Source organism: Ambystoma mexicanum, chromosome 1q (assembly GCF_040938575.1).
Source record: "Ambystoma mexicanum isolate Mex_15411 chromosome 1q, UKY_AmexF1_1, whole genome shotgun sequence".
In the NCBI taxonomy this organism is placed as follows: domain Eukaryota; kingdom Metazoa; phylum Chordata; class Amphibia; order Caudata; family Ambystomatidae; genus Ambystoma; species Ambystoma mexicanum.
The window spans coordinates 1,029,478,945-1,029,493,083 of NC_090922.1; the positions used below are offsets into that span (position 1 = coordinate 1,029,478,945).

Genomic DNA, 14,139 nt, shown 5'->3' on the forward strand with positions numbered 1-14,139 from the left:
GGAGTTGCCCAACGTGCATTTCATAGAACCCTTAATCATAGCAATACAAATATTTTACAAAACTTTTTCGGCATATGCAAGTACAAAAATATAATACATAAAAACACATTTTTTTTAAAACACATTGACTACCTCTTTATGTCAGAAGATCGATTACAAATATTAGACAACTCCACCATCCACCCAATCGCATGGTCGCATGGTCAGACCACGATATGGTCACAATAGATTTACACTGGGAAGGCCTGTCACCCTGGAACTCGAAATGGAGATGCAATGAATCCTTATAGAAATGCGAGATCAAACCATTCTTCATTACCAACGACAGGAGAAGTTAAAAAGAGATTAGTATGGGAGGCAGCCAAGGCCACATGCAGAGGCATTTTCATCAGAGAAGGAGCCCAGAAAAATAGAGCGATTGCTCATAGAGAAAGGACTCGGGACAAAGATAGGTGCTGGAGAAAGACTTGCTCAAACTGCCCCCGTATACCGACGAAACATCTTTCAGAGGCAGAGTCTAAGAGAAGAATTAAGGGCACTTGAGGAGGGAAAAATAGTTCGGAACCTGCAATTTTAACAAAAATACTATGAAAAAGTAGACAAGGCCGATGCCATTCTAGCAGCACATCTACGCAGCCAACGTGCCGAAAGGTGGGTCAACGAAATAGAGACCCGATATCAACCACGCAAATATCCTGATGAACACATCCCAGGGGATACAAGAAGCATTTGCCACCTTTCACGAGAATCTGTATACCAATGAAGGGACAACATCCACAGAAGACATTGATAATTACATCACAGAATCACACCTTCCATCAATCTTTAAAGCAGAAGCTGAGACCCTTGAGGCACCGATCACAGATGAAGAAACAAAACAGGCCATTAAACCCCTCAAATTAGGCAAAGCCCCTGGTGACGACGAATTCACCCCTGGATTTTTAAAAACATTTTCTTCGATCCTTGCCCCCTTCCTAACGACACTCTTCAATAACATTTAGAAAATGGGTGAAGCACCCGCATCATTTGACCAGTCCCTCCTCACGGTGATGCCCAAAGAAGGCAGAACACCCAAGCATTGTGGCTCATACCGCCAAATATCATTGCTCAACATTGACGCAAAGATATACACCAAAGTGATTGCAGCGAGACTGGAGAGACACCTACCAAAACCAATACACCCCGACCAAGTGGGTTTTATAATGGAACGCCAGGGGGCAGACACAATGAGAAAAACACTCCACCTAATAAACGAGGTGAAGAAAATGGCTGGAGACCCCACTCTACTCTCCATAGATGCTGAGAAAGCTTTTGACAGGGTGGCCTGGGACTTCCTTGTGAAAATGGGCTTGGGACCAAGACTCCTCCAAGGACCTGCATAGCGGTCAATGGAGGCTACTCGAGATGGTTCGAACTCAAGAGGCACCAGGCAGGGATGCCCATTATCCTCATACTCTTCATCCTTTCACTGGAACCACTAGCCCAAAAACTAAGACAAGATAGAAGAGGGGAGGGAGATCACAGTCGGAGGTCAAACCTACAAATTGGGACTCTATGCTGACGACATACTCCTACATGTAACAAACACCCTAATGTCGATCGCAGCAGCGGTAGAAACAATAGAGGCGTATGGCCACCTAGCAGGTCTTAAAATTAACACCGGAAAATCAGTTATCCACCGCCATAGACACGAGCAAAGATGTGGAGGTGGCAACATTTACAACCCTAGGCATGAAGACGAGTCTGGACACGCTACGATACCTAGGCATCACTGTCACCCGCAACCTCGGAGACCTTTATGAAGTAAATTCCCCTCCCCCTGATGGAGATGATACAAAAAGACCTTATGAGATGGGACAAACTCACAATTTCATGGATGGGGCGGCTCAATGCTGTTAAGATGGTAATCCTACCCAAAATCCTGTACTTATTCCAAATGCTCCCCATCCACATACCAGACATTTACTTTGTGACATCGAAAAGCTCCCTACTACGTTTCCTACGGCAAAACAAAAAACCAAGGGTCCCCAGTGTGCTCCTTCACCTCCGCAAGGACAGCGGGGGAGTTGGATTCCCAGATGTACACCTGTACTACAAGGCCGCTTAATTACGAATTCTAATTCCACGCCTCCAGACAAAGAAAGGATTTACATTGGGTAGAGCTAGACAACTATCACTTGCGACCTTCTACCATAGGGGAGTGGCTATAGGTACCCACACCAAAATTACTCAAGAGAATACGAGAACACCCCATACTTGGTACCCTATGGAATTTGTGGCAACAGGGTAAGAACATGAAGGGAATCACAACATAGCCATCCCCCTTAGGTCACCAATCCATACCTCTTACTGCACCCCCTCCCGCCCTCTCCACTTACCTGCTGGAGTTGAGCTTTGTGCTTCAGTCCCGGAGCTCCTCCCATCTCCCGGCTGCCATAGAAATGGAAAAGGGAATTTGTTCTTTTTTCCCCCTATTTGTGTTTTTCCTCAGGAGATTGGTGTTTTATGTTTAGTCAATCTCCTGAGGAAAATAAATGAACTACTTGCTGCCTGGATAAACCCTGGGGTGCGAATTGCTTTCACCCCTCTGTGGGGGGTGAGAGGGATGGACATGGCCAGTATTGGCCCGCCAGCCCGAGCTTAGGTAGGCCTGAGCTTGCTTCCTAAGCTCGGACTGGCGGGCCGTTACCGGCTATGTCTGCCCCCCACATCAGAGATGAAAGCCATATTGTCTCAGACATTTCCCTAACAGTCACTGAAGTCTGTGGTCCGCAGAGAGCAAAATCTGCCACTGCTGACAGCAGTTGTGGCTTGGTAGTTCTCCCTTATTCTTCAGAGGAAGATATGTTCACATAAACCACTCAGGAAGTATTGGGTTCCCCAATCTAGCTTCCTCTGCTATCTGCTTTTGATTTCAGGTATATTGGAACCTCACAAATACAACTTCATGGTTTGCACCTGTGTTTTATATATTTGTAAATGCTTCCCGTTCTGTAAAATAAACAACTCTGGAAGTGTATGTTACAATATTTAGGGAAGGATGCAATATTTCTCTGTTTTCAAAATCTCCATTGGACAAGCTCAGAAAAGAGCAGGAAAAATGTGGGAGGAGCTAGTTAATGGTTTGTTGCCTTGAGGGCCATTCAAGGTATGAAAAGGCAAAAACTCCTTCCTTAATTCCATACCAGGAACAGCCTCAGATGACAACAGTGATGCAGACCCACTGGCTGAACATTGCAGTTGTGAAGTTCAGATGTATTGGAACCTCAAAAAAATACAGCTTCAAGGTTGACACCTGCGTTTTATGTATTTGTAAGTGCTTCCCTTTTGAGGTTGAAGTTCTGTGAAATAAACAACAACTCTGGAAAAGTAGGTTCTAATATTTAGAGAGGGATTGCATTTGAGCATCTGGTGTTCACCTAACAGGAGCTATTTCAATTTTTCTTTGGTTAGTAAGTGCTTCCATGTTAGGTGACCAGTTGCTGCAATCACTCCACAACAGAAAACCATCTCGGTATTGCTTTCAAAATCTTCACTAAGCAAGCTCAGAAAAGAGCGGGAAAAGTGTGGGACGAGCTACTTCATGGTTTGCGCATTGAGGGCCCTGCAAGGGATAAAAAGGCGAACTCTGATTTTCCCCCTCTCATATCATGAAATAGGTGAAATGATGTATACCCAGTGATGCAGTGATTACAGTTTTGAAGTTCAGATCTCTTAAAACCTCACAGAAATACAGCTTCAACTGCGGCTCTTGTTTTTATTGCTGACCGAGGAGTTTAAATTATGCCAAGAAGGAGCATTTCCTAATTATTAAGTATAGGAAGTGCTTCTTAGTTTGGTGGATATTTTCTCCTGACAATCTACAACATAAGATAATGAAAATGTAAGAAACTATATACAAAGGCCTGACATCCAGAAGAGAAATAAAGAACTGGCCTACATGTCTGCTGTACTGACTAGTTGATTGGCTATCCTCAGAGTCTCACTGGGTACCAGGCTCTTTCTTGATCAGTCGCAGAGGCAGTGCAAAGGCGCCTACCGTGCACTTAGGGGCTGTAACTGTAACCCTGCAGTCCCTTCCTCTCCTTCCACTACCCAGAGCCGCACTACCCTGGCTGCACTTACTCAGAGCATTGCTGCCCTGTCCCCCCCTCCCTTTTCCCTTGCCCTTCGTGTTCTCGAACTTGCACAATCTGAATGACACAAGGCCATGTAACATTGTTTGTCTTATCCTCCCTCTGTCTTCCCTCCCTTGTCGTGCCTAGAAACACCTGTGTACGGGTGTGTTATAAAGGACTTATATATTATATCTGGTAGTGCATCACTAAACATGAACCATATGCTGTCATACTTAAAGGGGTCACATTACATTGGAGCAGGACAGATTGCAAATGTGTTTCAATCAAATGTGGGTTCACTGCTATTGTGTCTGATTGAATCTGCAAATTGGTGAAGTTGCAGGAGTAGTTCGACTCTACGTTTTCACAAACTGTTGGTGCAGAGCGCATTCATGAAGACAATAGATCAGAAGTAGAACAATGCACTTATCAGTGCTACCCAGGTGTTTCACATCTCTGCGAATACCGAACTGGATACAACTGATCAAATATGTTTGGGCCTAGTCATAACTACTTAACAGTGAGAAATACATAATCTTCCTGAATTTGTGCTCGCTGTGCTCCATGTGGCCTACGTTTCCCAAAATCAGGCAGCACTTTTTAGCTACTTATTCTTGATCTTGATGCGACCTGAAAAGTGACCAGTAATTTCTGGGATGATTATTTGGAGTCACTTGTTCTCTAAGTCTCTTCCAGTGTATTAAACAATGCTAAGCCTTTGAGCCAAACCTGTAACATCGGGCTGATTTTGACCATCAGTGAATCACATTTGGCCATCGACAAAGCTACACCCAATGATCTACATCATCTCCCGGTAAAACCCATTAAATTTCCCAATAGACATACCATAATGTCTAAAGGAACAGTTTCCTCCACAATTTGAGTTTAGTTCTAACATCTGTCCAATACTAAGCCATAGAATTACAAGTCCATGCCATGTGTACAAAATCAACATCATCCATCTTACACCGTGGACATGCCCCAGGTGCCAAGGGATCAAACTTCCTAATTTTCATCAGGGGCATAATATACTCTATAAACCCCTTTCAAGTGAAGCAATCATTCTATAATCATTGAGTTTTAGAGTTTGTTCACAAATATAATTCCAGTCTCGGTCTTTTAGCACCTTTTCTATATCATCTAACCATTCCCTTATAGCACGCTCATGTAGTCCAGATCTCCAGTCACCAACCATCTTGTATAGCAAATGGAGATCATTTTTCTTTGCAACCATTCTATCATATTAAACATTAAAACAGGGTCAGGACATTCAGGGGAATTTGGAATCTCAATTTCCAACTATATGTCCTCTAATGTGTATTATCTGTTGCAATAGCGATTTCCCACCTGGTCGTGTATACTCTTCTTATGTCAGGAATGTATTGTTACAGAACTAATCTTCGATTCTAATAATGCCAAGCTCTCTATAAATAAGGCCCAGCTTACCCAGCTCTCTACCTACTCCCTCAATTCTCTCAAAATAACGAACATGGAAGGGGGAGGGATTTCCTAAACGTGCTGTATAGTGATATTAATGCTGTTAGGGCTCCCCTTACGTATGTATTGGTGTATTTCCCATAATGCAGAAGTTAGTTTAATCAGGGCAACTGTCGCTCTTTCTAAGACCACCTGCTCGGTACAGAGCGCCTGACCAAACTACATTTTAATATCACTTATCTGGGCTACCAGGTAGTATGTCATATGATCTGGTACTTCAATCCCATAACAGCTCTAGGAAGTGTAACAACCTCTCGACCAAACCTGGCCTGTCTTTCAGCCCAGATCAACCTCCATGCTCAGTTGTGCTTTCAGCCTGACAAAGAATTCCCTGGGAATGGGTATATTCAGAAACAGGTAAAGGAACATGGGTAAGATTAGAACTATCCTAGCTAGCGCATAAGGTGTCAGTTTAACTCATTTGTCTAACTTCTGTTCAAATAATCTGAGAAGGAGAGGAACTTTTCTGACCTATAGCATGTTGTCGCCCACCGCTATCATACCCAAAGATCTGTCTCATCTGAAGCCATAGCCAGTGATTGGACATTGGGTACTTAATGAGAGGGGTAGTAATTTGAAATTAGTCCAACTGATCTTTAGCCCAGGGTACCTTCCAAACACAGTAATAGTCTCAATTATCATTACTCTATTTTACTGGGCCCACCATACATAACAAGTCATCTGCATACAATCACAAAAGGACCTTTTAGGTGTGGAACCATATCTGTCTGTGTATCTGCTCCACCCTGAGGGTACATGCGAAGGGTTTGATGGCTAGCACAAGTAGCAATGGAGGGAGAGGACAGCCCTGACAAGTGTCCCTATATAATTCGAATGCAACCGATGGCTTTCCATTAAACAATTGAAGCCGAACGGCTAGGATATAATAATTTAACCAGGGAAAGGTCACCTGTCCCGATACGAACAAACCCATAGACAGAAATTACCACTTTAATGAATAAAGGCCTTCCATCCAAAAACATTGCTACCGCTTGTGTGTCTGTGTTAACTTGTTTTATCCTTACCTGGCTTAGATAGTAATATCATTGTTGCTTCTCTCATGAACTTTGGAAGCTCACCCTTGCATAATGCATCAGGATATACTTGCACCAGAATTGGACCAACACGTGTTACATATTCATTGTTGTATTCTATTGTAATCCGATCCAGCCTGGATTCTTCTGTGCCTCCATCTCCTTAATTGCAATAGCCACTTCCATGATCCGCAAATGACCGTCCTTCGCAAGGTTCACCATTAGATCTGTCTAGATATTTATTGGTTATAACCCAAAAAGTGATGGGTGTAACGTTTTGAATAAATGTGAACCACTGACACTGTTCTGGGCAATCTTCTAAACCACTGTTTTTTACCCCATCTGCAGCTTGGTTCCCTATGGTGCAGGGAGCTAGGGGCCCACATCTGGGCATACCCTCTCTCACACAGGGAGACAAACTATAACCAAAAAATGTGGTGTGTGGAAGGTTTTGAATAAATCTGAACCACTGGCACTGCTCTGGGCAACCAAGCTGCACCTCACTGATGCCCAACAAGGCTGAAACATGTATGTGGTTGCTTGTCTTTCCATGTGGAGGTGACCTGGCGTAGCAGTTTGGGCTGCGCGGCTCCCATTGGTGGCAGTACCTGACTGATGTGCATATCGCTGGACCCCTTTTGAAATGTCTCAGACAGGATAATCGTGGTGTGGAAGGTTGTCCAGAGCAGTGCCGGTGGTGCAGATTTATTCAAAACCTTCCATCCTTTTCTTGTTATACATATTTATTGATGTCATGTAGTGAGAGTCTCATGGGGTGTGAGTAAATTTGTATAATAATCCAGGACAATACTCTTGGTTTGTGAACGTCACTCCGTCTGAGACTATTTCTCCAATTAATCTAGAGGAGTGTTCTCCTCTTATTGTCCAGCAAAGTATCTTCCCATGGAGTTCACCCACCCCATACCTTCTGACCATTACTTTATTTCACAGAAATGTTAACTTGTTGATCTGCAGCATCGTGAAACCTATCAAATTGTTCTCAGATCTCTGGCTGTACTTTATTATCCTGGTTGATTTCATGTCGCTGCTCCAACTTTCTTAGGGACTTAGTCAATGTAAGGCTTTCTCATGGTCCTTAACACACCAAATGCATTTCCCTTGTAAGAACTATTTCTAAGTTTCCCAAAACATTGCCATTGTTGGAAGAAAGACCCTACGTTAATATCAATGAATTGTTGCCTTTCTTTATATAGGTCTGATTTAAAGACCGCATCTCTGAGGGCTCCAGATTTAAATCATTAGTGTTGTTGTAATCAAACTTTATTATGATCCCCCGAGTAAAAATAGTGTTGCTGCCCCGCATATGCCATATCTGCTTATATTTATATATTGAAAGCAGTCCCCGTACGTCATTTATTTTATTCCTGTGCCCCCCAACTTGCCCATCCTCCTGGCCCCCTTAGGGTGTGGCGGGAGAAGCCCTACAATTTGAAGACCACTGTGCAGTGTCTCATGATCTGCAAATGTGATCTATTCAAAGTCAACATTACAGAGGAGTGATGGGACACATTTCTGGGCGTGATTGAACATCTGAGCTGAAGACCTACCATCTGTCCTATTCTAGAATAGGAGCTGTGTACACCTGAATAAAACATGTATTCCCTAGCTGTTCCCCAACAATTCCCACACATCGCTCAAGTCCTATTTATCACATAGAGCTATTAGTGCTTTTTCAGCCTCCCCTATATGTCTACTTGAAGTAGCGAATCTGTCAAGAGTGGGGTCTGTTCTGGTGTTAGTCTCCACCCATTTGTATTCTGTAATCTACGACTTTGTCCATTTTAACCTAAAGTGGATCTAAAAATGTCATATCTATGTTTGGGGTGTCCACTTTTTCTAAAGGTTTGTCTGCATCTTACTGGCCACTCCACCCCCATAATCATATGCATTGATTTCAATGTCAAATTAAGCCTAAAAATGCCACTTTGCACCGCTGTTTATGCTAAAACATTGTCAGAGGTAAGGATGTTTTGCAGCTTCTGTGGAGTGAATTCATAAAATGTAAGATTCCTCGTTTGCAAACCATTTGACAACTACAAAATCTGTTCACTTTCTGCAGTGTTATGAGTGTGCCTCATGATTAAGGGCTTGCTAGCTGACATACAGTGTGACAAATACAATAAACATTGACAATGTGTGAATGGTGCCAAGAACATTGTTCTACTAGGGTGCTGTGAGGGGTCAGTAATGTGAGACTCACTACTGTATTGAGTTTTCTCAGGATTTTCCATTTTATTACACACAAAATAATAACAGAAATCCTAACTAAACCTACTCTACCAGGGGAATCCCTACCTATTCTAAAATGAATGGGAAAATCGCCCATTGAAACAACATAAATGCAACATAAATAAAAAGTTACCAAACAGCCAGTTTCTTGGATGACTTCTCATGCTTGCCCCCCCCCCCCCCAAAAAGTCCCAAATTAAATCCTCTCAAAGTAACAAAGTCTCAACCAAAGTCTTGAAAAATTCCAAAGAAATAAAAAGTTCACACAAATAAAATCCACTGGTCAAAATCTCTTCTTTGTTTGGTGAAAGACTTCCTTCTTTACAGTTCCACAAAGAATAAACCGTGCCAATGGAGTTTCTCTACACAGTTTCTGCTTTTTCCCCATTGATCCCACTGCTGGGTGCTGCTCTGTGTGACTTGTGCCACTGCACTCATGTGGCCAAGTTCACCAAGAGCAGCAAGAGAACTGTACCTGTCATCCTTTCACCCTTTTATGGAGTGATTTTCCCCTTTTTGCATGCTCTACTCCTCCTTTGCTCTCTTTTCCCCCTTGTGTTTTCTCCCCATCTTCTCTTGTTACATATACAATCTCTCCATGGTCGCTCTTTCTCAATCCCCCGGCCTCTTCTCCCTTATGTGCACACTCAGCACTTGTGGGTTGTCTGCTGGATGTGCTTTCTTCTCGGTCATCTGTTAGGTCTCCCCCCTGCATTTTTTCCTCCCTCCCTGTTATCTTTCTCTCCCTAACACCCGCACATGCTCGCTTCCATCTGCCCATCCCCCTCGCATCCTTTCATTCCTACATGTTTATTGCCCGATACACCCCGTATCTGTAGGCCTGAGTGTGTGTGTGTATCAGCCTCTTTTACTCCCTAAATATAGGCAAATACTCCTCAAAAATAAAAAATAGGGAGTTAAAATATGCATGACAAAAAATAAAAATAAAATCGCGTGCGACCTTGTGCCTCTTCCTTCAGCCACACAGCTCCATGAATAGGTTTGGACCAGTAGTGCACGTTGTACCTCAGGAAGAATCTACTATTTTTAGGGACCGTTTGGAAGAAGTAAACATGCTTGTGTTAATGTGTATGAATAACGAGGTGCCAAGGAATAATGATTAGAAAGACATACAGTTACATATTTGTAAACGCTTATAAAATACTCCTATTGGGAATTGGACGCACATTTTTACACCTTAAAAAATCATTTTACTCCCAACTTAAAAAATGGGGAGCAAAAAACTCCCACTTCCAAATCTTCTCTGCAACAGAGCACACACTTATTAATTTGTCTATCAATCCGCACACGATCATATGCCCTAGAAATATCATCCCTCCAACCTCATGCTTTTACTCGTTCATCCTTCCTTGTGCTCATTCACGGGTTCTCCCTCTTCATTCATGAGTCCTCGCATTCATTAATGCATCAATCTTTCCTGCACCCTCGCTTTGCATACCTCCCCATTCTGCCTAAATGTCCTGTGTGCATGAAACACATTCTTTTACTGTAGAAAAGCAGACTCTGTTGGCTTTGTCAATGTTCATTCTGTGTCCTGTAGGATTGTGTATGCATTAGACAATGGCACAGTATATGAAGAGAGAGGCTCCCTGAATGGGTTTCTTTGGACTCCTCCCTTAGTCTTCCATGAACATGTGCTTCATTATTTTAGCAGCCATTTGTTCTCCTTCGTGTGCATTGTGTAAATAAACGAGTATCAGTCTTTAAATGCCTAATTGAGAGCAGATGACCAAATCCTCCCTGCATTACTAGACAATCTCTTTTTGCCTGATGCCTACCCTTACTTGTCCAAATTGTCTGAAAACAAGGCTCAATGCAAAATTACTGGAAAGTTAACTAGCTGCAGTGGTTGTCCTTCTGACCTACTTACATACTTGACGCCTGTCCACCATGTATAGGGGGGGAAGGAAAGTAACACTGGGGAGAGATGTGCTGTGCAATAGCTGGCTTCTGTGTTTTATTATTTTCAAACTGTAAACCTAAACCTTCAGCATCTATAGATGTCCTTTAATTCATAGAACCAGAACATGGCGGCATTTTGGGGAGTCATTAGAAACGTGTCTAGATATGGAATTGAAATCATATCCATTAATTGCACTAGGCTGCTCTCAGCATAGTTGTTACAATGTCTCCAATTTTCTTCAGCGTTTTTGAAAGACCGGCTGTCAAAATTGGGAGAAGGACACTATACAAGTGGCCAACCCTGCTATGGATGGTACATTTTCATGATCACCCTGAATAACTGCTGCATGTTCCTAGCCATTAGGGAGTATGCATCCTTTAGCTTGCATACTACTGCGAAATGGAAGGACAACATTGAAACCATCTTACTCTCCTCCAAAAATGATAAATCATGCCAAGGTTCCAGTTTTAATTAGAGACTAGGTGTGCTGTGGAGTCAGATCATCCCATGCTTTGTTTATAATAACCATATAAATTCCACGGCAGACAAACTTGCACTGCAACACAACCTGGGAGGCCAAGGAGCACTTTCTGTCTCAAGAATGGTTTGGCCCATTACTAATTCAGCTGAAAACTAAGGTGAGACCATCTGAAAGCCAAAGGTGGATCAATTAAGGTCCCACAAAGGCTTTTAATATTAAGAAAGAATACTACTCATCCAAAGCGCTTTTAGAATCCATTATGACCAAGGGTTTGTTTTTGTTTTGCATGAGGTACAAACATCATATGTCAATCATATATTATTTTCATTGGTTACTTGATGGCAGTCTCTGCTAAAAATGGAAACCATCAGTTGAGATATCCCTGCCATCACAACCGAGTTGGAGCTCAGATTCTGTAGAATACAATTACAATGGCAAATACATATTTTTCAGACCAAGATATTTCTCAGTTTTCATCCTCTGACAGAACCACATTTCTTTAGCACATTTTCAATGACGAGCAAAAACTCCCCCAGAGGTTTAGGCACACAGACATTATTCCAGCCAGGGGTAAAACCTCTGTTCAACCATTTAATATGCATGATCAATTAATCATTCGAATGGCAATTTGTGCCAGCAGAGGTTTTACCTTCATTACACAAATGCGTCCATGGACAGCAGGCAATGGTCAAACTATATGGCTCTCTCCCATGGTACATGTTTGGTAAAATGTTGGCGTAGGCAGCAGCTCAATTGGGGCTTTCAACATGGCATTTGACAAGGTCTGGATTGATGGCAGAAAACTGAAGCATCAAAACACCACAAAACCTTTTAGTGAATTTCTCTTTTGGCATTGATTTTAACATTCATTTGATTGGCATATGGATAGACAGTGCGTCTGCAAAATACTGAATTAATTAGCATCGACTGCTTAATTAAGCAGTTGGCCTGGTCTTCTTTTGGATACTCAACATGTGGCCCGACAGATGTTTTGGACTAAACTTGCTATGATCCTTCAATACCGACCATGCTGTCTTGGGATAATGGGACTTGGAGTCCAAACCTCTGAAATGCCACATAACGAGTAACCAGAAGCTCAGCCATATAGTTGCATGGTTCCAGAATCCAGTCCAGCTGATGTTCTGGTATGGTTTCCCTCAACCAGTGCATTTATTCAGCCCTGAGGTATTTACGTCCACCTTTGGTCATCATGAATGCAAATTAATAATTAATGGTGCTGGCTGGGCAATACTGTTTCAGATGAGTATAGTGGAATCATGTCTCCACCCTTTTCTGGATGGCACAAGTGGTACATCACTTGAGGCGTTTATTTGGTTAAGTCGGCAACAAATGCCCCTTTGAGTTTGGCTTGGTGTGAGGCACTTTCATTGTACAGCCTGTAGACACATGATGAGGGGATATCATTTTTTAAGACATTGATAGGATTATACTGTTTTATTCCAGGGAATTTCTACACATTTGTGCTACCTTCGATGACGCTCTTTTGAATCCACAGCACTATTTAATTCCAAGAGTCCAAATCCTAGGTTATGAAAAGCAGGCACTCGATTGCCAATGCCTTTCCACGAGATTGACTTCGATCTGTAAACCTCAACCTGTGGTGAAGTTTACTGTTTTTTTTACTGTCTCCTTTTTAACACCGTTTATGAACACAGAATTTAATAAGGGAAACAAAGCATCTAGAGTAGATTTATTTTTATTTTTTAATTTTTTTAAAACTATTTTCTACACCTAGGCCTTTCCCACGTGGGGGAAGGGGGACTTTTTCAGTGAAAAATACAATTTGAGTAAAAGTTACATAGCTCTCGCTTATATCTGTATTGCAGCTCTTTCTTGTATTTCTGATCGAAGTATACATTTCCTGTAGTGACCGAGGGCCATCAGAGAAGTAGTATCTTTAAAGAAACCTAATGCAGTAATCCATGTTTTTCAATTGTAAAACAAAACGAGTTCCTTTTCAGGAAGTGCCGCTAATTTCCGTTTTATCATTCATAGGTGCTCATTTTGACAATGCAAGCCTCATTTCCCAAAGTGCTGAGGTTTTGCTGCTGTGCTGGCATGATCTACCTTGGTTACATGTTCTGTGGCTGGATTGTTCTAGGACCGTATCACGAAAAAGTATGTATGGCTCCAATGTCAAAGTAAATGTTAAATGCTGTTTGGAAGATTGATGTAAATGATGATGAAGTGCCCATTAAGCAAAGGATGCACAGATCTGTGTAGCAAAGTAATGATGTATGTGCCTGTTGTCCCCTTCAAGAACATTCAGAGAGAACACCAGGATTCATTTTTACATACTCTGAGTGCATATTTTTCTGCATGTATTGCATCTGGTTCCATTAAGAAAGTGCAAGTGCATGGCACAAGGAGTGGCAATGTGTGATGATGCTCAAAGTTCAACCAAAGACATTTGCCTGGTTCCTTGGTCCCATAGTGACCCATGAGGGGAAATCTTCTCTTTTTGTGAGCTGAACATAATGGTATGTCGGCAGACCATCTAACTTTGATGCATAAGAAAATGACAACATTCTGCTAGTCTTTGATCTCGCCAAGAGGCAAGTGTTGCAGTGAAGAGAGATCTGCCTCAAGAAGCCTTGTGGTTGCTGCGTTTATTTGAACATATGTAAGAAATCACCATTTTGAGTGCCGTTCAGTAACCTTATCGATAGTTTCTGGTACTCTTTTACAAAGGACTTACATAAAGGACTAGTCGGGTATACAATGACACCAACCAGTCACATAATCAGAATTCCATGCTTACTGCAAAGTTGGTTTTCTAAAAAGCAGGAAGGCAATGCCCTCAGTGGATCTTTC

General features: G+C 42.2%; 1 protein-coding gene across 1 annotated transcript in view; it reads left to right on the forward strand.

Moving 5' to 3' along the window:
• Positions 1 to 14,139, forward strand: part of MCOLN2 (mucolipin TRP cation channel 2) — a 1,022,745-nt gene that overhangs the window by 726,078 nt on the left and 282,528 nt on the right. The window contains exon 11 of the mRNA XM_069641702.1: positions 13,321 to 13,443. Coding sequence (XP_069497803.1) covers positions 13,321 to 13,443 — 123 coding nt within the window. The remainder of the gene's footprint in view (positions 1 to 13,320; positions 13,444 to 14,139) is intronic.